The sequence below is a fragment of the Brassica rapa genome, chromosome A04, assembly GCF_000309985.2.
Source record: "Brassica rapa cultivar Chiifu-401-42 chromosome A04, CAAS_Brap_v3.01, whole genome shotgun sequence".
Classification (NCBI taxonomy): domain Eukaryota; kingdom Viridiplantae; phylum Streptophyta; class Magnoliopsida; order Brassicales; family Brassicaceae; genus Brassica; species Brassica rapa.
Window position 1 is genome coordinate 905,287 of NC_024798.2, and position 27,080 is coordinate 932,366.

The 27,080-nt window shown below is 34.3% G+C and overlaps 3 protein-coding genes across 6 annotated transcripts; all 3 read left to right on the top strand.

The window, feature by feature from the left end:
- Positions 1 to 534: 534 nt before the first annotated feature.
- Positions 535 to 9,190, top strand: LOC103862851 (cytochrome P450 76C4-like). Its single transcript, XM_009140556.3, has 3 exons — positions 535 to 6,983; positions 7,650 to 8,154; positions 8,456 to 9,190. The coding sequence occupies exons 1-3, from the start codon at positions 6,616 to 6,618 to the stop codon at positions 9,083 to 9,085; spliced, it is 1,503 nt and encodes a 500-aa protein (XP_009138804.1). The 5' UTR covers positions 535 to 6,615; the 3' UTR covers positions 9,086 to 9,190.
- Positions 9,191 to 9,455: 265 nt separating this feature from the next.
- LOC103862853 (BEACH domain-containing protein C1) lies at positions 9,456 to 22,869 on the top strand. 2 transcript variants are annotated; one of them, XR_004457793.1, is made up of 29 exons: positions 9,456 to 12,199; positions 12,320 to 13,104; positions 13,184 to 13,819; positions 13,893 to 14,027; positions 14,107 to 14,211; positions 14,316 to 14,429; positions 14,655 to 14,731; positions 14,844 to 14,925; positions 15,002 to 15,328; positions 15,400 to 15,983; positions 16,266 to 16,350; positions 16,421 to 16,615; positions 16,697 to 17,254; positions 17,322 to 17,465; positions 17,552 to 17,959; positions 18,037 to 18,173; positions 18,356 to 18,425; positions 18,516 to 18,599; positions 18,672 to 18,728; positions 18,795 to 18,863; positions 18,936 to 19,022; positions 19,113 to 19,229; positions 19,308 to 19,460; positions 19,530 to 19,708; positions 20,163 to 20,259; positions 20,350 to 20,463; positions 20,531 to 20,873; positions 21,440 to 22,525; positions 22,626 to 22,869. XR_004457793.1 is itself a non-coding variant. In XM_033290795.1 (29 exons), exons 1-29 carry the CDS (start codon positions 10,483 to 10,485, stop codon positions 22,688 to 22,690), a joined length of 8,466 nt encoding a protein of 2,821 aa, XP_033146686.1. In that variant the 5' UTR covers positions 9,456 to 10,482; the 3' UTR covers positions 22,691 to 22,869. The 2 variants fall into 2 exon arrangements, 1 of the variants encoding a protein (XP_033146686.1); XM_033290795.1 differs by having other exon boundaries at positions 21,440 to 22,158; positions 22,403 to 22,869.
- Positions 22,403 to 26,988, top strand: LOC103862854 (protein LITTLE ZIPPER 2). 3 transcript variants are annotated; one of them, XM_033290862.1, is made up of 5 exons: positions 22,403 to 22,525; positions 22,626 to 22,715; positions 23,389 to 25,835; positions 26,403 to 26,547; positions 26,638 to 26,988. In XM_033290862.1, exons 4-5 carry the CDS (start codon positions 26,432 to 26,434, stop codon positions 26,801 to 26,803), a joined length of 282 nt encoding a protein of 93 aa, XP_033146753.1. In that variant the 5' UTR covers positions 22,403 to 22,525; positions 22,626 to 22,715; positions 23,389 to 25,835; positions 26,403 to 26,431; the 3' UTR covers positions 26,804 to 26,988. The 3 variants fall into 3 exon arrangements, with proteins under 3 accessions (XP_033146753.1, XP_018513929.1, XP_033146754.1); XM_018658413.2 differs by lacking the exons at positions 22,403 to 22,525; positions 22,626 to 22,715 and having other exon boundaries at positions 25,403 to 25,914; positions 26,245 to 26,547; XM_033290863.1 differs by lacking the exons at positions 22,403 to 22,525; positions 22,626 to 22,715; positions 23,389 to 25,835 and adding an exon at positions 25,854 to 26,266.
- Positions 26,989 to 27,080: the final 92 nt, after the last annotated feature.

The following is a 27,080-nucleotide window of genomic DNA, read 5'->3' on the forward strand; positions in this document are numbered from 1 at the left end:
TATTTTATGTTCTTAGTTTTTTTTTTGTTTATATTAAATGATTCATTTGTAATATTGAAACATAAATTTATATTGAAAATTAATATTTGCTGTTGTTATTTATTTCTAGAGCTTAACCCGTGACCGTATAAATATTTGGTTTCACTTTAATTTTTTTTGTACTAATGGTAATATATATATATATATATATATATATATATATATAAGTAAATTAAAATGTATTACACAATTTTTAATATAACATTTTTAAACATAACAATTTTATTTATTACTTTGAATAATTATATTTTGTGATTTTAATCGTCTATTATATCACAATGTATAATATAAACAAATCCAATATTTATAACTAATTGGACTTATATTATGAAAGCATTATACTAATATATGAATAAACTATTTTATATTTTATTTATATTTTATTTATATGTTATATAAATTGATTATGATGTGTGATTTTTAATTTTATGATTTATTACTTATAAATATTAAAAATATTAAATATGTTAATACAAAATATATTAAGAAATTTTATTTTGGTTATGATTTGATAAAGGAAATATATTATTTAAATTTTGGAAGGACATTAAATGCTTAAATCTATTATTTAAATTAGGAAAAGACAAGCATGTTTAATTATATGTTCAATAAATATCTTAATGGCTTTCTAATGTAAATAAGTGGTAAAACTAAGGGGTATTTCTATTTTGTACTTCTCTTTTAATAATAGAGAAATTGGTAAGAATGCACCTAAACAATCAGCTAATCTTCCATATACCCTTGTTTCTTTTTAATATTTTTTATGACTATAATACCTTTATCTCTAGATCTCTCTCTTCTCCATTTTATGTGTTCTAATCTCTTTATCTCTCGTACAGGTTTTTCAAATCATCTTTTAATTCAACACAAATCTTTATTTTTTTATTCTGATTCTTTTGACACTCATAATGCTAATCTTATTATCTCACCCCAATTCTAATGCTAATCTTGAAATCTACATTCTTTTATTTAGATAATATATACGTTAGTAGTTATTTTATTACTTACTTGCTATTACTTAGATTTTAATGGATTCTTAATGGATACATGAAATGTTAGCTGTTACAAACAGATTTGAGGCTATTTGAAAGATAACTAATTAATTGTTAATAGTTTCATTAACTGATATATGATTTGTTAGTCGATACATTTGTTTGATACATAGATTGTTAGATGATACTGAAATTATTAGTTGATATGTTAGTTGGTATGTAGATTGTTACCTGCTATGTAAATATTTAGCTGATAGATCTAGAGTTATATGTTTTCGATAAAGCATGAGGGCATTTTTGTCCGCACAATATCAAAAAGTTACACTTTTTTGGGTTTAATCACATCATAAGTATTTAGCTAATTTGGATCTTTGTTGGGTATATTACACTAATTGTCCCTTAATAATATTGATGTTACTAAAAAAATGAATTAGAAATTAAGCTCGTTATCAAAAGGAGCTAAATATATCATGTAATATTCTAAAACTGTGATTCACAACTACAGTCACAATCAATCATTTTTTCTTAACTCAACAGGCCTACCAATTTTTACTTTTCAAATAAGAAATGAGTTAGGATAGTTTTCAGAAAACCAGTACGTAAACTGGGATCAACAAGTGATATTATATGGGCTGAAGTCTATATAATTTTCTGTCCAGATCAAATTAGAGAGCTCGTTGATTTTAGAAATAATTTAAATCTATGTGCACTAGTAGTAAACTATGACATTAGTTAGGTATTATATATCATCTCTTATCTCTTTCTTATTATTTCAGGAGAATTTTTATTAATTAACCTCATTCTCATGTGTGATTAACATAATTGCCATTACTTAGGTATCATCATGAGAGTTCTCCTCACACCATTTAAAAAAAAAAGCCTTCATTGCCTAGATAAATTACATGTAATGCCATCCCTTTTATATTAAAAGAGGAGCATTCCTATAAATTAACCTTGCACTCATGTGTTATTAACCAAAATGCCATTTCCTACGTGTCATCACAAGAGCTCTTCTCACACCCTTTAACTAAAAGTCATTCTTTTACTAGAATAATTACTTGTATTGCCATTGTTATAAGCCTACCTTATAAAATCTTTGTAATCATTAGTTGCATCAACGATTTTTTTATCATGGTTATGTTTGTATATTAAACTTAGATAGAACATGTTTACAATGTCCACATAAGCCGCCTTGATATAAACTAAGTTATATAGTTATATAGTTTTATAAATATATACAAAATAATTATATTATATAGTTGATATAGTCGTACTATATAGCAAAAATAATTATATAATAGTTATATAAATATAAATACAAAATATTAATATTCTATAGTTGATATGATCGTATTGTCTACAAAAATAATTATATTATGTATATAAATATATACAAAATAATTATATTATATAATTGATATGGTCGTACTGTAAATCAGAAGAGTTCTTTATATTAATTTAAATTAAAGGTTGGCCCAGTCATATATGTATATGGTATATTAGATCTTCACGTATATAACCTTGGAAAATTGTTGGCCATTTGGTAATATTTCATACCCATTTTCATAAATACATTTTGCCTAAATTATAGTGGTTAATTTATGAGCAATAAAGAGACGTAAATTACCATTGCCATATATGAATTTTTAATTTGAACATCCTTTAATTTTGTGTATTTGTTAAGGAATATATATGACATATTGAATATTAATTATCGATTAAGAATGAGGCATGATACTATATTCTTTTTAAAAGAGTTGTGGTCGATTCATTATATACGTTTTAAACGATAGCATCGATTGAATCATTGTGTCCTTAACTTTATCAAATCTTTAAATTATTTTTCTTTCCATTACTGAATTTGCATGATCCGTGGCTGTATGTGAAGTAAATTATGTGATCAATAGGGTATATGGTCTGTTAAGGTAATTTGGGCGATAATCTTAGAGCGTAAGTTTTGGTTATTTTGAGCACATCTACTCATCACATTCTTTCTTTCCAAACCTTCATTACAAATTCTATCTCGCAAGCAAAACACTTATAGTGGGTCTCAACTCATTATATAACATGTAATCTTGTGACTAGGACTTTTACATTTCTAATACCTATAGATTAAAAGTTATAATTTCTTTTAATCTATTCACTCCGCGCAGGGCGCGGGTATCACCTAGTTGAACATTATTTCATATATCTTACACATTAAACTTTTAAGGAAAGTTTGTTACATTACAACAAATGGTGTTATTACGACGTACAGACTAGGAAAGTATTGTTTTTAGAAACAAATCATATGAATATGCAACTTATATGTCTATATGAAAGGCTAGAAAATTAATCCATGTATTTTATATTTTAGTATTTAACGTTTTATATTATAAATCTAAAAACTATATTTACTTTGTAGCTGCATCTATATGAATATGTAACTTCTACGTTTATATGAAAAACCAAACTATAACATGAGTTTTGTATGCATGCATATTTATATAGGAAGAGCAACATATATCGGAGACAACATATTCATTAATTTTTTGTGCATATTAATCCATGAATTTTTGGTATTAAACGTTTTATATTATAAATCAAAAGAATATATTTACCTTGTATCTACTTTTATATGAATATGCAAATTCTACTTCTATAATTTTTTTAGGAATGAGTAAATTATTTCCATTAATATCAATGATTCGATTATTCAAAAGTTACATAATTCAAGTAAATAAATAGAGAATCAACCCAAAAATTTAAATTTCAGTAAATAAGTAGAGAATCAACCCAATATATTAAATAATTACGGTTTTGATGGCATTTGAATATCAAATCCAATAGATCTTGATTTCTATATTTAATTGATTCTTTTTGCTAATTTAAATTTGACCGTAATTTATGCAATAGCCAAAAAATTGGAAACTGATATATGCAATCTTCATAACGCATTTTGGTTTCGGTTAATATAGGAAAGTTACTATAAATTTATTTTAAATTTTCATGGCTAATTAAAAATTACACGCGAAATTTTAGGGATTTACTTGAGAAACATTATTAAACAAGTTTTTTTAAAAAAAAATTAAAAAATCTAACCAATTACACAAGTTTTAAATTACTCATATAGATTTACTTCCACAAAATTTACTTCAATTACACCTAACCAATTACACAAATTTTTTAAAAAAAAAATCAAAGCGTATCTTCTATAAACATGTACAATGTCCTTTAATCTTTCGTTATATAACATGAAATATTTGTGACTATAAATTTTGCCTTTCTAATATTTATAGATTAAAAGTTTTAATCTCTATTTAGTCCGCAAGTTATTTAAATGCTTGGCTTGGTTTCCTATTTATTTACTTGAATTTAAATTCTTCGATTGATTCCCTATTTATTTACTTGAATTATATAACTTTTGAATAATCGAATCGCTAAATTAATGAAAATAACTTACTAATTTAATTGATTTCTTTCGCTAATTTAAATTTGACCGTAATTTATGCAATAGCCAAAAAATAGAAAACTGATATATGCAAACACATTTTGATTTCGATTAATATAGGAAAGTTACTATAAATTTATTTAAATTCACATGGCTTAAAAATCACACATGAAATTTGAAGGATTTACCTGAGAAACATTATTAAACAAGTTAAAAAAAATCAAAACTTTTCTTCTATAAACGTGCACAATGTCCTTCAATCTTTCATTATATAACATGAAATATTTGTGATTATAACTTTTACCTTTATAATATTTATAGATTAAAAATTATAATCTCTATTTAATCTATTCACTCCGCGCATGGTGCGGATACCACCTAGTATATATTAAAAGAGAAACATTGTAATTTAATGTGTTCACATTATGTTCGCTACTTGGCAACTTCACAGCGATTATGAATACGTTGACATACGCTGACGTGTCACATGCTCTCTGCCAAACTCTACATAAATGTATTCACACTATATATTATCTTACGTTTTTTCAATATAAACTCACATGAAGGATACAACGTGTTACACAAATGTTCTACATAAAAAGACTATTTGCAAAAAAATCACTAATGTATAGGCCTATTTTATTTTTACTTAATTTTTATTTTAAGAATTTTATCTTTCATGTGTTATTTTGAACAAAAATGTCTTTTAATTTTATCAACCATTTTTATATATTTTTGTACATACACATACATGTAGGTGTGAGCACGAATTGGATATTCGAGGTTCTGGAAGTATTGTGATCCGATATGCTTCGTCCGAATAATCAATTATCCGATTCGATACAATTCAACCTGTTTAATAATATAATATTATTACTATGTGAGTAACATTTGATCTCTATAAAATGGAGTTTAAGAATGTTTTTTGTATGATTTTTAGACCATTTCTTCCAAAGTCAATAACTTTTAATTAAAATATCATGTATTTTTGCTAATAATAAAACCTAAGAGACTCATTAAATTTTACAAATTCAACTAAATATTTAAATATTTTTAAAATTAAAAAAAAAAAAATATTCTACAGATTTTTCTAAAATTGTAATATAATAAAATCTTACTATATCTTTTTAAAAAGGATAAATACCACTAAAACAGGAACATGTTTTGAAACTAACCTTATAATTACATGGTATATCATAATTTGTGTCACTAAGAGTTAATTAGTTTCTGAAGCATAGGTTATGCCAAAACAATATATTAATTTATATATTACAAACACAATTAGTCGCTTTAATTATATAACAAACTACGTACTTCTATCATAGTTTATGGCACATTTCATTTCACACATTACCACATTGCGAACATTAACCAAGCAAGTAGAAAATTTATACACATAATACATTATCATACAGTTTACTACAAAATTCATTGGACATGAAAATTATTTTCATGTTTATCAAATTTTACATATATTATCATGGCTAATAATCAAACGAAAAATCCAACAAAATAAAATATAATAATTAACTGTAAATACAATTGACGGTTTGAAACAATCAATTGGATGACAAATAACTAAAATATAACACTGCTGTATTTAAATAAGTCATATACACTTTTGAAAATATGCTTAATGTTTGTAATATATATCACTACTGATGTAAAAAAAAAAATCTGTAAATATGAATGAAAACAAACGACCAAAAGTCTAGTGTGTTAAATGATAATATAGAAGAAAAAGAAAATGACATAAAATAAAATGTTAAAAGATGAAATGAAAGGTGTTGAATCTTGAAATCATTGTACATAGTCACTATACAATCACACCCTTACTTTAAGAAAATCGACCAGCAAACTTTATATCCTTACATATTGTTTCTTCACTTTTGTAGTGATGCGACTGACTGTGCTTTAGTTTTCTTGGCATTTATGATAATGGAGGCGGCTCTGTTAATGGAGGCTGCTGCTCTGTTAGAAGAAACAAAAAGAGAACTATTTTTGTTTTTTCTTTATTTGTCAACAAACATGACTATTTAGAAGGAAAGTGGTGGAAGAATGTTCAAAACGATTAGACAACTAGCTGTATATCATCTCCATAGATAAAGTAACAGAAAGTGGCGAACAAGAGACGAACGGACTTAGATATATCTAATGGAGGCGGCTCTGTTCCTGATTTTTTGCTTCCTATTATCATTCATTCTCCTAGCCGCCGTCAGATCCAAACGTAGATCAACCTTACTACCTCCGGGACCTCCAGGATGGCCTATCATTGGAAACATTCTCCAAATAGGAAAAGCTCCACATCGCTCACTCGCCGACCTCTCGAGAATTTATGGACCCGTCATGAGTCTTAGGCTTGGAAGTTTAACCACAGTGATCATTTCCTCACCGGAGGCCGCAAGAGAGGTGCTTAAAACACATGATCAAGTCCTGTCTGGACGAATAATCCTCGACCCGATTCAATCCATCCACCAAGATGTCTCCATGGCCTGGTTACCTTCAACATCCCCTCGTTGGAGGTAAATTATGAACAACTTGTCTGTTTTTAAAAGAATCTCACATGGTAATTAATTTAGCTATAATGATACATTATCAGGTTTCTTATAGTAAAAATAAAATCGTAATAGAATACATTTGTAACAATAGTTTGGTCGTTTAAGGGTTGTCTATCCTAAATTAGTATGTGTGGTTTTCTGGTCATTTGAGTTTCGGTTCAGTTCTGGTTTTCGTCTATTTCAGATTTAAGGATATAGAAACCATTCGGGATTGTTAATATCAGTTGAGTAAAAATATTACACCTAATACCCAAAAAAATCGGATTTGGTTTGGTTTTAGTTTTTAGGCAATTTTGGATATTTCAAACAAAAATACCTGATAACCAGGGAATTTAGATAAATATCATATAATTCAAATTGCTTAGATTTAATTATCGGGTAATTTAAATAATTTCATATAATTTGAATACAAATATATTTGGGTAATTAGGGGTTTTGAGTAATTTTTAGTTTATAAATTGTATTTTGGTTTTTGGTTTTCAGATTTAAAGAACTAGAAGCCATTTAGATTCTTATAAGTTTTGGTTCATTTTCCGTTCATTTTCCGGGTTCAGTTTTTCCATTTGGATAAAATGCCTTGGCATGGTTTATATACTGATTGACGATGGATGAGTATTATGTTCCACATAGGTTATGGAGAAAGATATCGGCGACTCAAATGTTCTCTCCGCAATGTCTCGACGCTACCAAGACAGTGCGCATGAAGAAAGTGAATGAACTTGTAACATTTATTAGTGAAATATGCGAAAGAGGAGAGTCCATCAACATTGCTCGTGCCTCCTTCGTCACATCGCTCAATCTAATTTCAAACACTCTATTTTCGACAGACTTGGGTAGTTATGACTCAAAAATCTCCATGGAGCTCCAAGAATCGGTGGTTCGTATAATGGAAACCATTGGGAAACCAAACCTAGCCAACTATTTTCCGCTTATAGGGTTTCTTGATCTGCAAGGGATCCGGAAAGAGATGAAGGTATGCTCAGATGTGTTGTTTCAGGTTTTTCAAGGGTTCATCGATGCTCGGAACAATGAGAAAACAACGAGGAATGAAAGTGATCTCTTGGATTCACTTATGGATTTAGTCAAAGAAAATGGACCCGAGCTCAAAGTGAACGAAATCAAACACTTTATATTTGTAAGTGCGTCGAAAAGGCTATTTATATACAATTCCTAAAATCTTATACATCTTTGTGACTGCATTTTGCTTTCAAGGTTACTTTTTAATTTTTTTCAAAAGATAATAGCGGATTCTTTAGCCAGTAGTGCTAGATATTTCCACAGGAAATTATGTTATATTGATTGTTTAGTTCTGGTTTACTTATCCAAACCACATCAAGTTTTGAATAATAAAATAGGTGTTTGACTTAAAAGAAAAAGACAATAGAAATATCTGCATGTAAACCTAGCTAGTACTTATATTTGTTTGTGTGTATCAGGACTTGTTTCTTGCAGGGACTGATACGAACTCCACCACGGTGGAATGGGCAATGGCTGAGCTACTTCGCAACCCTAAGACAATGGCTAAAGCTCAAGCTGAGATGGACGATGTGGTAGGTCTAAACGGTGTCGTTCAGGAGTCACACATCTCGGATCTTCCATATTTACAAGCATTAGTGAAAGAGACTCTCCGTTTGCACCCACCGGGTCCACTTCTGGGACCACACAAAGCCGAGTCAAATGCAGAGATTTTAGGGTTTCTGGTGCCTAAGAATGCTCAGGTTCTGGTAAACGCTTGGGCTATAGGACGAGACTCGGGCATTTGGGAAAACGCAGAGCAGTTCGAGCCAGAGAGGTTTTTGGTGGGACGAGAGATTGATTTGAAAGGTAGAGATTTTGAGCTGATACCGTTTGGGGCTGGAAGAAGAATATGTCCTGGAATGTCTTTGGCTATGAAGACAGTATCTCTCATTCTTGCTTCTCTTCTTCATTCTTTTCAATGGAAGCTTCAAAATGGTGTCCTTCCTGAGGATTTGGACATGGACGAGAGCTTCGGTCTTAGCTTGCATAAGGCCAACCCACTTTATGCAGTCCCCGTCCTGAAACCTGCGAATGGTAGTCTTTTGTAATTTATATTTGCACTATGAAGAAAATGAATAAAACTACCACTCTTGCATTATAGTAAGTCTTGGTTTGTTTTGTATAATAAGTAATGAGTGAAATTGTTAAGTTTCCTAGGACTTCTAACTTAAAATCAATCGGAGATAAGTGTAGTGGTCCAAACCCTTTATATATTACTTAAGTCCATTTCATAATTCAATGTGGAATCTTAATCTCCAACATCCTCACTCGATATAGTGGTGCGTATGACCACTAGTTTCGATAGAATCCATCACACCCCTCCAAGATAATATCCTTTTTTAGATATCTTGAAGAAATTAAACCTTCCTTGGACCATTATTTCTTATGATGGCCGGACAACTTTCTGGACCGGGTTAATGGTTAAGGTGTCGGCCCGTTTTGATACCATGTCAAGAAGTTTGAGCAATACATTGAGAACCTTCTTATTCATCAAGTAACTGATACAAGCTCCATATATACAAGTATGTATGTTAACTTAAAGCTTGTTATACAAACCGGGTTACACACAATATATGTCAGCTCAATACCGGTCAATGGTATTATCCAAAACGATTCGAACCCGAAAAAGTATCCGAAATAATCAGAAAATCCGAAAAAGTCGTAAAGATCAACAAGACTTGAGAGTATCCAAAAAGGTATTCAAAACCTAAAAAATTATCTCAAATACTCAATTTCGTTTATGTTGATCAACCCGTAAAGATATACTAATCCGAAGTATTATTAACCGAACTCGAATAAATTTAGATCAAAAATGAATTTATGATGAAATTATAAAATATATCCATACCCGAAGAATTATTAAAGGAACCCGACGCGAAAATATATAAAATCTGAATGAGATTGTGTCGTTTTAAATTCCAATTTAACCACTCATTTGACTGGTCAAGAGCAGAGACAGGAGGAAGAAGGAAATTTACCATCGTAACTTTCTTAATGGGTGCGAAATTGCTAAATCAAACATCACTCCCTCTTTCTCGCGCTCACCTTTCTCCGATCGTTGCTGCTCCTTCCAATCGCCGGTTAGATCAGATTTTACAAGAAATGTGAGCCGGATAATCTCAGTTGCTTCCCATTCATTTTTTTGTTTGCTTGGACATTTTCTCCTACCATTATCACCGAAACCGTGCGTATCTACTCTCAGTTCCTTCACATGTCTAAGACAGATCTCGTGTCTGAATGTTCTGTAGATTTCTTGTTGTCGGAAGCGAAAATATCAACAGGATGGAGTTTTGTTCTGTCATGTGTGCCCTAATATTTTTATTTACATATTATATTCATTTCAGCTTCCGTGTTTCCCACGTTAGTGCTTATTTTCCATTATTTGGTGTTAAACAGGTGGTAAGTGAGATACCTGTTTCCGTAGGTTCTCTATAAGCTCTTTAAAATGGAAGAAGACGAAGAAAAGAAACTCTCCAAAGTTTCTGATGTTGAGAATATAATAAATGCATCTGATAAAGGAAACCCTAGTTTGATTCCTGATGAACATGCTGATGATGAAGATCTACAAGGGATTAGTTTAGTTGACGCAGTCCTTGACGATGACAACTTCGAACAAGTTTCGCTAAAAGAGGAAACGTCTCTTTCATCAACGAGTCTAGATCCTCTGGTTCAGTCCCCACATAGACCCAAACCAAAGGATACAATGCAAAACGTTTCTCCAGAGTTGCTCCATCTAGTTGATTCGGCCATCATGGGCAAGCCTGAAAGCTTAGACAAGCTAAAGAACATTGTCACTGGTGTTGAAAGTTTTGGGTCTGCAGATGATGATGCTGAGACTATTGCTTTCCTTGTTATTGATTCTCTTTTAGCTACCATGGGTGGAGTTGAGAGCTTTGAAGAGGATGAAGATAGCAACCCACCTAGCGTGATGCTGAACTCTCGTGCCGCCGTTGTATCTGGAGAGCTTATCCCTAACCTTCCTTGTTTGGGTGATAGTGTTGTCTTCATGTCTCCTAGGACACGCATGGTGCGTGGCTTGCTTGCTATATTACGTTCTTGCACGAGGAACAGAGCTATGTGTTCGATGGCGGGACTGTTAAGTGTTCTATTAAGATCAGTAGAGGAGATACTTGCCAAGGACGGTGATATGAAATGGAATGCAACACCTTTGTTGCAATGTATACAACACTTGGCTGGACACTCACTTAGTGTTGAAGACTTGCATAGATGGCTTCATGTTATTAAAACATCTCTTCAATCAGTGTTGTCAAGTCCTTTAATGGATGCTTTGGAGAAGGCAATGAGTGGGAACGAATCAAGAGGACCTTCATGTAGCTTTGAGTTCGTTGGTGAAAGCTCAGGGCTACTTGGTCCAGGAGAAACGCGTTGGCCTTTTACTAACGGCTATGCATTTGCAACTTGGATTTATATTGAGTCATTTGCTGATACTCTAAACGCTTCAACCGCAGCAGCCGCCATTGCTGCCGCTTTAGCCGCCAAATCAGGCAAGACATCGGCTGCTAATGTACATGCTGGTGAAGGTACAGGTCTGTTCAGCTTCTTGACTCCTGATAATAACCAAGGAATCGAAGTGTACTTCTATGCACAGTTTTTAGTAGTTGAGAGTAGTAGTGGTAAAGGAAACAAAGCTTCACTTCATTTCACTCATGCTTTTAAGCCTCAGTGTTGGTACTTCATTGGCCTTGAGCATACATGTAACCAAGGACTTTTAGGGAACTCAGAGAGTGAGCTGCGTCTGTATATAGACGGTTCCTTGTATGAGACTCTTCCTTTTGAGTTTCCTCGTATATCCAAACCACTTTCTTCTTGTTGCATTGGATCAAACCCTCCTCCTCCTGCATCTGCTGACCGTCGTCGGCGTCAGTGTGCTTTGTTTGCTGAGATGGGACCAGTTTATATATTTAAAGAATCCATTGGTCCTGAAAGAATGACAAGATTGGCATCAAGAGGTGGTGATGTTTTGCCTTGTTTTGGCAATGGGGCTGGTCTTCCATGGTTAGCTACAAATGACCATGTCCGTAATGCGGCAGAGGAAAGCTGTCTTTTGGATTCAGAGCTTGGAGTGTACATTTACTTGCTTTACCACCCATGTCTACTTAGTGGACGGTTCTGTCCAGATGCTTCTCTACCTGGAGCAGCAGGTATATCCTCTTGGTTCGATTTATAGTCTATACTAAAATATTTATATCTGTGCATGAACACGGAAAAAACACTTAGTGTTATATAGTATTGAAAAATATCTGTTTATTTTTTTGGTTAAGGTACTTTAAGACGACCAGCTGAAGTGATTGGACAAGTCCATGTTGCAACAAGAATGAAGGCAGTGGAGTCTTTCTGGGCCTTAGCTTATGGAGGACCAATGTCTTTGCTTCCTCTAACAGTTAGCAATGTGTGTAAAGATACTCTTGAGCCATCTTCTAGTAATCTCCCATTGTCTTTGACTACATACTCTCTTGCTGCACCTATCTTTAGAATCATCTCAGTTGCTATCCAACATCCTTGTAACAATGAAGAGCTGTCTCGTACTCGAGGCCCTGAGATTCTAGCCACCATCCTTGGTTATCTTCTTCACTCACTCTCTTCTCTTGATCTCAATCATGATAGAGTAGAAGACGAGGAGCTAGTTGCTTCCATTGTCTCTGTTTGTCACTCTCAAAAGATCAACCATGCACTCAAAGTGCAGCTCTTCCGGACACTACTATTGGACCTGAAGATATGGAGTGTGTGCCATTACAGACTTCAGAAGAAGCTCTTGTCATCTCTTCAAGATATGGTCTTCACTGAAGCAGAAGCTATGAGAAATGCTGATGCTATTCAAATACTTCTTGATGGATGTAGAAGATGTTACTGGATGGTTCAAGAGAAAGACTCTGTCAACACTTTTTCTCTAGATGGGGATGTGCGACCAATGGGGGAAATTAATGCATTGGTTGATGAGCTTTTGGTGATTATTGAACTTTTAATGGGAGCAGCATCTTCTTCCTTTGCTTCTGCTGATGTTCATAGATTACTTGGCTTCATAGTTGATAGTCCACAGCCAAATCAGGTATCATGTTACATTAACCATCAAACATATGTAATGTATCAGATATTTTAATATTTTTCAATTGTTACATCTGTTTTAGGTGGCAAGGGTATTGCATCTCATGTTCAGGTTGGTTGTACAGCCAAATGCTGCAAAGGCTCAGACATTTGCAGAGGTATTTATAACATCAAGTGGGATAGAAACACTTCTTGTTCTTCTGCAGAGAGAAGCTAAAATGGGTGACGGCAACATTGTAGAATCTGTGTCTAAGGATGGAACAAGAATGACAACTGATCATAGTGAACAGACTCAGAACAATGAGTCTGGTTTGGTAAAGCAGTTGGATTCAGTTCCACAAGACACTCATGCTCATGATAGTGACTCAGTTACCATCTCCAACTCAATGAATGCTGACAGAACATCGTCTGTTTCTGAAACTCCATGTAGTAACAACACAAGGAACAATACAAGAAACAGTGTTGATGATAGTGATCGAGTTGTGGTTGGGGTCATTAGATTGATTGGTGCATTGGTATCAAAAGGGCACTTGAAATTTTCTCTTGGTTCCAAGTCTGATGTCATGAGTAACCTTATGGGTCATGGGTTTCATGAAAGTGGTGGAACAATGTTTGATGATAAAGTATCATTGCTTCTGTTTTCTCTGTTGAAAGCATTTCAAGCAGCTCCAAATAGGCTGATGACTGAGAATGTCTACACAACTTTGCTTGGGACCTCGGTATGTAGTCATGTTTGGTCTGGTTTGGCCATGCTGTCATTTGGCTAACCTGTAATGATCATTTTGCTTGCAGATCAATGCTTCATCAACTGAGGATGGGGTGAACATTTATGATTCAGGTCATCGCTTTGAACACCCTCAGCTTCTGTTAATCCTCCTGCGTTCTCTGCCATTTGCATCTAAGGCTCTACAAAAGCGAGCACTTCAGGTATATATGAATGTCATAGCTAAAGACACTGTTGTGAAGTTAGTTTTGTCTCTTTCTGAACGAACTCTTTCTATGTCAGGATCTTCTATTTTTGGCTTGTAGCCATCCGGAAAACAGGAACAGTCTCACAAAAATGGAAGAGTGGCCTGAGTGGATCTTGGAGACTTTGATCTCAAACTACGAGGTATGACTCCAACCTTAACACTTTTAAAGTTTCCCTCCATGATTGATTGAAGCATGTACCAGCAAGGTCTCTTTATATGCTGACTATTTTGTGTACACATACAGAGAGATGCAGGTAAACAATCTGCTTCACCTGGCTCTGCTGAAGTGGAAAATCTAATTCATAACTTCTTGATCATAATGTTGGAACATTCAATGCGCCAAAAGGATGGCTGGAAGGTAAATTTATTTGTTTCAGCTCTCTACCAGATTCAGGGGCGGCCTTAAAATTCATGGGGCTTGAAACAATTACCAAGTACATATTTTTCTTAATCATTTGGGGACCTAAACTATATATTAACCACTAAGATTTTGTTTATGACCGCTATGTCTATGACCGCCTCTAACCAGATTATATCATTTTCACATTTTTTCAGGCTTAATTGTTTCTAATTCTTTTTACAGGATATTGAGGCTACAACTCATTGTGCAGAGTGGCTCTCTATTGTTGGTGGGTCTAGCACTGGAGAGAAACGCATTAGGTAGTTTCATACACCACATTGTTATGCATTTTTGCTTCTTCTTATGTACTTTGAGAGATACATGTGTTCTGTTCAATTGTGTTTACACTTTTTCTCCTCTTAACTTTTGCAGGCGTGAGGAATCACTGCCAATTTTCAAAAGAAGGCTTTTTGGTAGATTGCTAGACTTTGCTGCCACAGAATTACAAGCTCAGGTAACTTCTTGTGTGTTTTCACCTCTCTTGTTACTGCTATAGCTTAACCTATACATTGTTCTTTCCCCCTCACCAGACTCAAGTTATCGCTGAAGCATCTGCTGGTGTCGCAGCAGAGAGTCTAGCACCAAAAGAAGCAAAGGCTGGAGTAGAAAACGCTGCTCAGTTTTCAGTGTTTCTCGTCGAAAACACAATTGTGATTTTGATGCTTGTGGAAGATCATTTACGACTACAAAGCAAACAGAACTGCGCTGCAAACGCAGTTGATGTTTCTCCATCTCCTCTCTCTCTTGTTTATCCCACTAACAACCGTCCACATATGTTGACAACAGTAGGAGAATCATCAGAGGTTTCTAGCAGCCGTGCTTCAGTGTCCAGTGATTCAGGAGGGGTCCATCTAGATGTAAGTGGATATTTACTTTGCAACCATCATACTGTTAATGACGCTCACTTTACTTTTACCTTTTTCTTCAGATACTTGCTTCAATGGCTGATGCAAGTGGCCAGATATCTACCGCAGTAATGGAGCGTCTTGCTGCAGCAGCAGCAGCTGAGCCTTATGAATCTGTTTCATGCGCCTTTGTTTCATATGGTAGCTGTACAATGGACTTAGCCGAGGGTTGGAAGTACAGGAGTAGACTGTGGTATGGTGTTGGACTACCTCCTAAAACAAATTGTTTTGGTGGTGGTGGAAGTGGCTGGGAGTCTTGGAAAGGTTCTTTACAGAAAGATGCTCATGGAAACTGGATTGAACTTCCCTTGGTTAAAAAATCAGTATCAATGCTTCAAGCTTTGCTGCTTGATGAGTCTGGACTTGGAGGTGGGTTAGGAATTGGTGGAGGATCTGGCACTGGGATGGGAGGGGTGTCAGCTCTCTACCAGTTGCTGGATAGTGATCAGCCTTTCTTATGCATGCTTAGAATGGTGCTCTTGTCTTTGAGGGAAGAAGACCATGGTGAAGATAGCCTGTTGATGAAAAACTTGAGTTCTGAAGATGGTTTTTCTGGTGGACCATTAGTTATAAGTTCTAATATCTCACCATCAGCATTATTGTGGAGGTAAAACATTCTCCCTCCATTTCAAACTAACTGTTGTTGTAGAATAAAATTTTTGGTACAAAATAAGTGTTTTTTTGTGATTTCAATGCGATTTTTAAGTTAATTTATCTTTTTGTCCCTAATTAATTTTTCTTCAAAGAAACAATAAATAAAATACAATTTTAGTAATTAAACAATATCTTATTTGAAACGAAGAAAGTATTTGTCATCTTCTATTGCTTGCTATTAGTCTATATATAATTTATCTAGAGAAGTTAAAGTGTCTTGTCTTTTGATCTTCAGTGTGCTATCTCCTGTTCTAAACATGCCAATATCTGATTCAAAGAGGCAGAGAGTATTGGTTACTACATGTGTTCTATATTCTGAGGTTAGTTCTCCACATTTTCACATTCTTTTGTGTGGATTTGATTCTCACTTTGATACCAAGTCTGTTCCAGGTATGGCATGCTGTGAGCAGAGACAAAAGGCCACTACGTAAGCAGTATCTAGAGGCTATATTACCACCATTTGTTGCAATTCTCAGACGGTGGCGACCTCTTTTGGCTGGCATTCATGAACTTTCCACTGCTGACGGTTTGAATCCTCTTGTTGTTGATGACCGTGCTTTGGCTGCTGATGCACTCCCCATTGAGGTTTTATTATCTATTACCATAAGATTTGTTTCATGTTTATTGTGTGTTACTGAACTGTGTTGTTGTTTCTTTGTATCCTAGGCGGCTCTTTCTATGATATCTCCGGAGTGGGCAGCTGCTTTTGCCTCCCCTCCTTCTGCAATGGCACTGGCCATGATAGCCGCAGGTGCAGCTGGTTGGGAAGCGCCTCCACCTCCAGCACCACCAGCACCTCCATCTCTTAGGCGAGACACTTCACTGCTTGAGCGTAAGAGTGCAAAACTTCAGAGCTTCTCCAGCTTCCAGAAGCCCTTGCAGGCTCCCAAAGATGACACACCAGGTACACCAAGAGGTAAGGCTGCTGCAAAAGCGGCTGCTCTGGCTGCTGCACGTGATCTTGAAAGGAGTGCCAAGATTGGTACTGGGAGAGGTCTAAGTGCTGTTGCAATGGCCACATCTGGTCAGAGGAGGACTATAAGTGACATGGAGCGTTTGCAAAGATGGAACATCTCTGAAGCTATGGGAGTGGCATGGATGGAATGTCTTCAGCCAGTTGATACAAAATCAGTTTATGGAAAAGACTTTAATGCCTTGTCTTACAAGTTTATTGCTGTGCTTGTTGCAAGCTTTGCCTTAGCACGTAACATGCAGAGATCTGAGGTTTAATTTCTTCCTTTGTCACACTTTGTTGTTTTCTCACTATACACTCTAATCCACTACTCACTAGATTGATAGGCGTAAACGAGATGATAAAATAGTGAGGAATCGCTTGTGCATGGGAGTACGTGGATGGCGCAAACTAGTACGTTACTTGGTAGAGATGAGATGCTTCTTTGGACCCTTTGGAGACCATTTATGCAGTCCTACACACGTAAGCCACAATGTCTCTGGTCTTAATATGAAACATGTTGAGGAGCTTCTCAGTGATGTATAATAATAACACCATTATATATGCAGGTTTATTGGAAATTGGATTCTATGGAAAGTTCTTTAAGGATGAGACAGTGTTTGAGGAGGAACTACACTGGTTGTGATCATCCTGAGGCAGCAGTAAACTTGGATTCTGCATTAGATGCACCTTTTCTTGCTGTTGAAGAAATACCAAAGGAGATAATGTATGAAGATGATGAATATAAAGATGCAAATGATCTTGAACACGAAGGGAAAAATGAAGAGAGGATGTCTGGCTCACTTGAGGATGCAATAGAACTGTCAAGTGGAATCAGTGATCCTCGACCATTGAGCGACCAAGATGTGGTTCAGAATTCTAGAGAAGTGGTTCTCAAGGAACTTGATGAAAGGATTGTTCTTGAAGTTTCCTCTTCTATGGTTAGACCATTAAGGGTTGTGAAAGGAACCTTTCAGGTATATATGCTCAACTAACATACCATTTTGTCTCCTGTTTCCTTGTATGTCTGATGGTTGTCTTCTGCCTTTTTCAGATTACAACAAGGAGAATAAATTTTCTTGTTGACATGAGTGAATGCCAAGATGTAGATGGTAAGTCAGAAGGTTCAGAAGACCAAGAAAGAGATCGTAGTTGGTTGATGTCTTCTCTTCATCAGATTTATACCCGAAGGTAAAGTTTCATCATCAGTGTTTGTCTCTACCTAGCTCACTATTTACTCTATTTTATTATGTGTTTAGAGCCTTTAGATGATAAAAATGGCTATTATGAAATTTTCATGTTAAAAAGCAAAAAAGAGTATGTACTACTACTGTGCTCCAAAAAAAAAGATTTTATACTACTTGAATATACAGATATCAACTGAGAAAGAGTGCTTTGGAACTATTCATGGTCGATCGCTCAAACTTCTTATTTGATTTTGGGGTATCTCAAGAACTCTCTCTCTTTTTCATTATATTTATCTTCTTACCTTCTCTAACGAAAGTATTCTTCTGAACTCTGATGAACACATAGAACACTGAGGGAAAAACTAATGCATATAGAACTATAGTTCAAGCAAGGCCTCCTCATTTAAACAATATTTACCTGACAGCTCAGGTTTGTGTGTTTTTGTCCACCTTAAGTGTTCTCTATGTGCTGTAAAACTTACATAATTCGTTTCCTTTGTAGAGGCCAGAACAGCTTTTGAGAAGAACTCAGTTAATGGAACGATGGTCTAGATGGGAGGTATGCTATTTCATTTTCCCCCTTTAATAACATCTGGAGTAAACCTTTATATTGGATAACTTGCAGATCAGCAACTTTGAGTACTTAATGCAGCTCAACACGTTGGCTGGGCGTAGTTATAATGATATCACTCAGGTAAAAATCTTGTTGAAGTGAGAATGCTTTAACTTATGTGAAGCTTTTTGATATAATCTTCTTCCTTTGCAGTATCCTGTTTTCCCATGGATTCTGTCTGACTATACATCACAAGTCCTGGACCTTTCAAATCCATCTAGCTTTAGAGATCTTTCTAAGGTGGTACTACTTATAGTTTTGGCTCTATGCCTGTATGTAATGGTCCATTAAGCTTTTAAAAAAAATTAATGTGGGTCTGATTATGTTCAGCCTATTGGTGCATTGAACCCAGAGCGGCTTAAAAAGTTTCAAGAACAATATACAAACTTTGAAGATCCAGTAATCCCCAAGTTCCATTATGGTTCACATTACTCAAGTGCTGGAGCAGTAGGTTATCTGTTGTATGATACATTGTTTAGATGGTCCATGCAAATGGTTTATCTTGTTGTTTATCTCATGTGGTAGGTGTTACATTATTTAGCTAGAGTTGAACCTTTTACAACAGTACTCTCAATACAACTGCACGGTGGAAAGTTCGATCGTGCAGACCGAATGTTTTCAGACATTGCAGCCACATGGAAAGGAGTTCTACAAGATATGGAGAATGTAAAGGAGCTGGTAAGTTTCTCTTCTTTGCAAGTGAAAGAGTGTAGCCATATGTTCATGACACCTCACTTTGTTTTGTAGGTTCCAGAGTTATTTTACCTTCCTGAGGTGTTGACCAACGAGAATCATACAAAGCTTGGTACTGTAAACCTTCCTCCTTGGGCTAAAACCCCTGTTGACTTTGTACACAAGCAACGAATGGCTCTTGAGAGTGAGCATGTCTCTGCACACTTGCATGAATGGATTGATCTCATTTTTGGGTAAGTTTCCTCCTTGCACTTGAAAATTTTGATTGCTTTTTATACTTATCAACTTATTCATATGGCAACGTGGTAAAGAAGCTATAATGTTCAAATTGATCTCAATTAGTGTAAATCTGTTAAATCAAACAATAAGTTAAGTACAAATTCATAAATTTGTCTAATTTCTTTTGTTTTGTATATCTATTTTTGATAACTCATTACAATAATTTTATAAATCTAAAAACTAAAATATCTTATATAAATATAAAATAAATTAATAATTCGTTAACACCTAAGCTCCGAATAATAGGCATAGTCAGATAGTTGTCTATAAAGCATTTAGTTACCGTGTAACTAGTCGCATTTAATTACCGCATAACTATATCTTGAACATTGAAAACAACTGTAAACAAAGTTTAGGTGTAAGATATATTAGTCTTGCTTTTTATAGTTATCAACTTATTCATTTTAGGTATAAGCAACGTGGTAAGGAAGCTATAACGTCAAATAATGTATTCTTCTACACTACATACGAGGGAACAGTTGATATTGATAAGATAAAGGATCCTGTAAGTTATCTTTTGTTGCACTAATATGAAGTTGCTCTTATTTTGGTACTACTCTGTCTCCTTGACTTGCCTGTTGGATACTTCTTGAAGGTACAACAGCGAACTACTCAGGACAAGATAGCTTACCTAGGGCAAACACCTTCCCAGCTATTGACTGTGCCTCACATAAAAAGAATGCCTCTTAAAGATGTCCTTCACATGCAGGTAACATGGTTATGTTATGAGGTTCTGAGTTACAAGAGATTAATCTGACAAACACTTTATTGTTCAGACAATCTTTAGGAACCCAAAGGAGATAAAACCGTATCCAGTTACAGCACCAGAACACTGCAACTTACCAGCAGCAGCCATCAAGGCATCTTCTGATAACGTTGTGGTCGTTGACATGAATGGTCCTGCAGCACATATTGCACAGCACAAGTGGCAACCAAACACTCCCGATGGTCAGAGTACACCTTTCATCTTTCATCACGCTAAGGAGGCTTCAACTGGTGTAACGTTGATACGCATGTTCAAAGGTGATTCTGAGTATCCACAAGCACAGGCTTATGGGTCATCAGGAATCAGAAGTTCTTCGGTGACTGCTATTACAAGCGACGGAGAGATTATCACTGGTAAGCATGATTTTAAAGGTTTGATGATTAATAGAAATACCTCAAATAGCACAATTTTGTGACAAAATTAATACACAAGAAGAAAATTTTCAAACATAACATTTATTAAAAAATAAAAATTGTTTATATTTTAGTTTAGGATTTAATGATTAGGGTTTACGGTTTATTATTTAGGGTTGAAGTAAGATAAAGGTTTAGGAATTAGAGTAATTTGATACTCCATCTTTTTCAATATACATGATGTTTTAGGTGATTTTTGTTTTTCACAATAGATGATGGTTTCACATATTTAGGTAACTTTATCTTTACCAAAAATTGTGTACCCAATTACATTTTTGATATTTAAATTTATAATTAAATAAACTAAATTTTAATGTTACTTTTAAGAAAAAAATAAATTTCTTAATATATGTTTTAAAACATCATCTAATATGAAACATATGGAGCATTGTTTTTGTCAAATGAGTAGATTTTGTGATTTTTATTACTGAATGCTAATTTTGGAATAAACTTTTAAAATGTGTTATTTTGGAGATTTACTCTTTAAAATTTTATATGTTACTTAGGTGGACATGTGGATAATAGCATCAAGCTAGTCTCATCTGATGGAGCCAAAACACTGGAAACAGCTTTTAGCCACTGTGCTCCTGTAACATGTCTGGCTTTGTCTCCAGACAGCAACTTCCTTGTCACAGGTTCAAGAGATACAACTCTTTTGATGTGGAGGTTTCACAAGGGACTCACTTCTCAGACAAGTGAGTCCCAACAGACAAAAATTTCAGAGACACCTTCCTCCGCAAGCAACACCTTGGCTAACAAAGCCAAGAAGCGTCGCATTGAAGGGCCTATACAAGTGCTACATGGCCACTTAAGAGAAGTAACATGTTGCTGTGTCAGCTCAGATCACGGAATCGTTGTTTCTTCCTCTGCGTCAAGGGATGTTCTGGTGCATTCCATAAGGAAAGGTCGACTAATTAGACGGCTTGTTGGCGTGAAGGCCAATGCTCTCTGCATCTCTTCTGGTGGAGTTATAGTGGTTTGGAGTAGATCAGAAAGTACTATCAGCTCGTTCACCATCAATGGTGTTCTCATCTCTAAAGCCAAACTTCCTTCCTCTTGTACTATAAGTTGCATGGAACTGTCCATGGATGGCCAAAATGTTGTGGTTGGTGTAAACTCGTTGTCCTACACTGGCGAAGAAGATTCATCAAGCGGAGACAATGCGATTAACATACTGGACGTTCCATCTCCTTCAATATGCTTCCTCAACTTATACACTCTCAAGGTATTATCAGGACCGGCCTTGAGATTTTGGAACCTTAAACAATTTAGTAAGAGTTTTAGTAAGAATTTTTTTAAAGAATGTGGGATATGTAATATATTAACTCGGAAAAGTTTAGGTCTAATGCTATGTTTTACTTGGCTATGCTCAGGACCGTATTACTATATTATTCAAGACCATAGATGGCTCTTGATGTTGTTGAAAGAGAACTTTGACTAACAAACAAGTAACTCTTCTTCTTGTGTAGGTATTCCATGTGATGAAGCTTGGTAAAGGGCAAAATATAACAGCTATGGCTCTGAACATAGACAATACTAACCTCTTAGTTTCCACTGAAGATAAACAGTTGATCATCTTCACCAGCCCATCTGTAAGTTTTTTGTTACCATGTTTACATTTTGAGCATTTTACTTCAGCTTCTTCATTAGTTGCTACCATTTTCTTACTAGTAAGATTTGCTTATGAATCAGAATCAAATTGCTTCAAATTGAACTCGAAGGTGGTGGATCAGACAGTGAAACTTGGATCGGAATAACATTGTATTCAATCAAAACCTTTCGGTAAAATTAACGGCAAACTCACGGAACTTTACTATGTATAGTCAGGTTTTCACATGTTTTCTTCGTATGTATTATTAACTTATGATTAACAATAACAGTATACTGGTATGGTACTTACAAACTAGATGATTACGTGGGATAAGTACCGTAGAAACATATGTATGTTGATTAGTATTACGACTTTTATGAATTTAAAATTAGTCGATGAACATATTTAAGGGATAATATAGAAAAGTTGAAAACTATACTTGTTAGCTGTCTTCAGTATAGGGGGTAATATAAGAAAAACTGCATCGAGTTACAACAAGACCAATAAAGTTATTAGATGTCTTGAATCCCCTGTATATTAATTTAGGATCATTTAAAAAGTTGTAACCTTGAGTTTGTACTAACTAAAAAGAGATCTTACTTAGATGTCATTTAATTAGAATGACAATTTAGCTTACGTGGCAGCTTAATAATCAATTGAAAAAAATATTGGTTCAAATTGAATTACGAGTGAACATTATATTAACCCAAAATATAAAAAACATGTATTATTTCCTTAAATAAAAACTACGGAATTATCTAATATGATTAACTTATATATAGAAACTAATGACTATGAATAATAAAGATTTGATACGTTCAACTGCATTGAATGCAACTTTTCTTTGTGTTTCGAATGTGCTAGTGTACCTGAAAAGGTGAGGTATAAGCATGATGAACACATCCTTACTCTTTTTTATGGAGATCAAGAGGCAAGTGCGGCCAATCATAATTGGTGCGAGATATGTGAGAGGAAAATAAAGACAAGCCAACGGTTCTATACGTGTGATGAATGTTGTGTTATTGAATGTTTACTTGGAAAAGACATGCACTCAAGCTTTCGTTCATATTCGTCCGGTCCTAGCAAGATTGATATTCTACCCAACAATCGGATGACTCGACCGATATGCTCCACATGCCACCAACGTTGTCAACAAAAGATGGTCTTCCAACGTTTTGGATCCAAGCAATGTTCCTTTAAATGTATGGGAAGATATCGTCCTAGCTAATAAGAATGTATATTAGTTTAATGGCTATTTTCATCTTAAGTATTTTTTGTATATTGTGGCTTGTTGGTTATTGAGCTATTGATAAAAGTTATCTATGTTGGAGATATCCTTTTATCTGTCAGTTTATTATATGAACATAACAACTGGGATAATATATATCACAAGACACAAGACACAACAATTGATCGGTGTTATACATGGGGATGAAGAAGACAACACTCAGTGCAGAATATAACAACTATAGCTCTGAACATATAACAAACCTCTTAGTTTCCACTAAAGATAGACAGTTGATAATCTTCACCAACTCAGATGTAAGTTTTTGTCACCAAACAAAAGTAGATGCTTATTCAACAAAAGATGGTCTTCATTAGTTGCTACCATTTTTATTACTAGATAAAATCAATTACAACGCTTGGATTAGCTTTCACATGTTTGTTTCGGAGTGTTGTGTAAATGATAAAATCAGTTAGTTGCTACCATTTTTATTACTACAACGCTTGGATTAGCTTACAACTTTATTAGGTGAGCCAAAAGTTCTTGGTATGATACTTACAAACTAGATGGTTACATGGGATAAGTACATTAGAAACACATACGTTGATTAGTCTAATCAATATAACTATAAACTAACAACTTTTATGGATAATGTTACTATTCCCACACAACCGACACAATTTTTACGTCCCAAGTTAAATAAAACTCATCATTGTAAGCAGTACCAGCTACAGAAATCACCCACATTCTATGGTAAATATTTTGCCATTTATGATACTTGCTTCATGCTTTTACAAACTTTAGCTTATGTTTGATGCATGGTACCCATCATCTCTTTGTTTGTGGTAGACAAAGCTAACTCTAAGAATAGCTATAAATAGTAGAGAATATAGGCATAGAATAATAACAGCTTTGATCATTTTGAAGCATGCTAATAATTCTAGATGTTGACTTGTTACTCCAATTTGCCATTTAGTCTTTAGTAGTATTAGCTTCTTCATCATATTCTTTAATATATTTTTTTTGGTTTCATCTCAAGAAAATATCAACACAAGAAATGAGTAAGAATTTTTAGTGGTCCTAGTCTTTAGCCTCATCAATTACGTTTTTTCCTCTATTCATATCACATGATTATATAAATTTTTATATAGGAACTATTGATATATACAGAGGTCTCTTAGGAATCAAGGTTCTTATCTCTTAAAATTCTGGCCCCAATTATGAGAAAAGATGCCAATGTGCTGCCGCCAGGGATCAGAGACCTCGACCTTGGCATGGGTTTGGTAGGAAGTTAAAAGAGTGTTTTTATATAATTCTGTTTTTACATTAGAAACATCAATCAATTACATAGATACTATTGGTAAATTAAAATTACTATAAATAGTTAGGTGTTTGAGATTATTTTTGGTCCTGCTAATCAGTCTAAAAAGACAAATAATGAGGTCTTCAAATTGTTTAATATATTTGGCTTTAATCATAGTGAAGTATTTTTGGCCAAGCAATTGATAATCACTTAGACAAATAGACCAATAAATTAATAAAATTTTATTCTAATTGATTTAATGTATTATATAAAAACCGAATAAATCAAAATTTACTGAAATCTTATATGTTTAGTGTTATATATATATATATATATATATACATTCAGAATGTATAAAATGTGTTATTAAATAAAATTATATATATATATAATTTTAAATGTTAACTATTCAAAATTTCAAATTAAGACAAAATAAAATGAAAAATTATAAACTTGACGAAATAAAATTATTTCTTGTAATTTTAAATTTTAAATAATGAATAAAATTGAAGTTCGAAAGTACGAACTCAAATCAAATTATAAATATTTTTTATTTATAAATAAAATAATATTATTTGAGCATAAAATCACCTAATATAACTAAAACAAGAAAGAAAGAAAAATCAAATTCTAGTACATACTTTTGTTACCTTTCTCTTGTCTGTTACAATACAAGTAAACAATATGTGTGAAACTGAATGACTTGGCTATCGTTATGGTCTATTTAGTATGTACCTCAACTGTTAGAGGAACCTCACTGGTAAAGTCTCCTCTATGAGTATTGTAAGTATTCAATCAAGAACAAGAAACAGAGAGAGAGAGAGAGAGAGAGTCTGTTTTGGTCTTCTTCTTCATCATCTTCGTTCTAAACAGGGCCGGCTTACAAGGGGGGACAAGCGGTGCGACCGCCCCGGGTCCGAGTCCATGTCCCCCCGTGTAATGATAAATAAGGGGCCCAATTTTTTATAAATCTATATTTTTATATATAAAAAAAAATTATAAATACAATAAATAAAATTGAAAAGGGCCCAAAATTATTTGATATGTATATAGTTTTATTTTCATTACAAAATATACAAAATATTATTGATTAAATTTTAAAAATATTTTAAACATTATCTCTATATAAATTTTAGAGAGTAAAATATTTTTTTTTTGCCCTAGGGCCTCTAGCAGTGTTGAGCCGGCCCTGGTTCTAAACCCATGCATCACTGGTCCCTCTTATCATCATGAGTTTCCTTTTACCATCATTACCTTCAAAAGACTTCTTCATCTCTGTCTCCCTCTCTTACAAAACACAAGCTTATCTATCTCTATATAAAGCTTATCTTCCCAATGTGTGTTACTCAGATCATTTTGCGGAATAAGACGAGAAGAAGATGTGTCTGAGATCTTCAGAATCATTCCCAGACACACGCAAGATGACATCAGCTTCGCGCCACAACAAACGCAAACCTAAGACACAAACCCATCTCCGTGTCCTTAGTCTCTCCAGGTTCAGTTTCAGACACATTGACTCTGTTTTAGCGTTCTGAACTATAACAGCCTCACTCTGTTTTTTTCTTTTTCCTTTCTTTGGACGCAGGAGGAGAAGAATGCTGAGGGCAGAGAAGGAGATGGAGATGGAGATGAGAAACATGAAGCTCTTTCTAGAGAATCAAAGCATTAGACGAGAGAACGAAGCTCTAAAGAAGAAAGCACTTCTTCTCCACCAAGAAAACAATGCTCTCTTCTCTCTGCTTCATCCATAACTCTCCCCTGTTTCATCCTTCCCTTAAGTGATCTTCATGAAACATGTTTCTTTATTACTTTTTTTCTCTCGTCTTATCTACTAAAATAAAGAAACCTCAGGCTTTGGACCCAAGTTCCAGCCTAATTTCATATATGCACTAAGTATTAATATATATTATATATCCATGATCATCATGTTCTTTTAGCAATGTTCCAAATATTGGTAAGCGATAACTATATGTTTAGTAGAAAACTACCAACTAAGCAGATTATTCAGAGCCGGCTTACGAATTATTA

Bases quoted from the DNA above. Each gene is read 5' to 3' on its own strand.
- LOC103862851 (XM_009140556.3), top strand. From the start codon at position 6,616: ATGGAGGCGGCTCTGTTCCTGATTTTTTGCTTCCTATTATCATTCATT. The intron at 6,984-7,649 runs GTAAATTATGAA...TGTTCCACATAG, and splicing joins TCAACATCCCCTCGTTGGAG to GTTATGGAGAAAGATATCGG. The intron at 8,155-8,455 runs GTAAGTGCGTCG...TGTGTGTATCAG, and splicing joins AAATCAAACACTTTATATTT to GACTTGTTTCTTGCAGGGAC.
- LOC103862853 (XM_033290795.1), top strand. From the start codon at position 10,483: ATGGAAGAAGACGAAGAAAAGAAACTCTCCAAAGTTTCTGATGTTGAG. The intron at 16,351-16,420 runs GTTAGTTCTCCA...AGTCTGTTCCAG, and splicing joins CATGTGTTCTATATTCTGAG to GTATGGCATGCTGTGAGCAG. The intron at 19,461-19,529 runs GTAAGTTTCTCT...TTTGTTTTGTAG, and splicing joins TGGAGAATGTAAAGGAGCTG to GTTCCAGAGTTATTTTACCT.
- LOC103862854 (XM_033290862.1), top strand. From the start codon at position 26,432: ATGTGTCTGAGATCTTCAGAATCATTCCCAGACACACGCAAGATGACA. The intron at 26,548-26,637 runs GTTCAGTTTCAG...CTTTGGACGCAG, and splicing joins CGTGTCCTTAGTCTCTCCAG to GAGGAGAAGAATGCTGAGGG.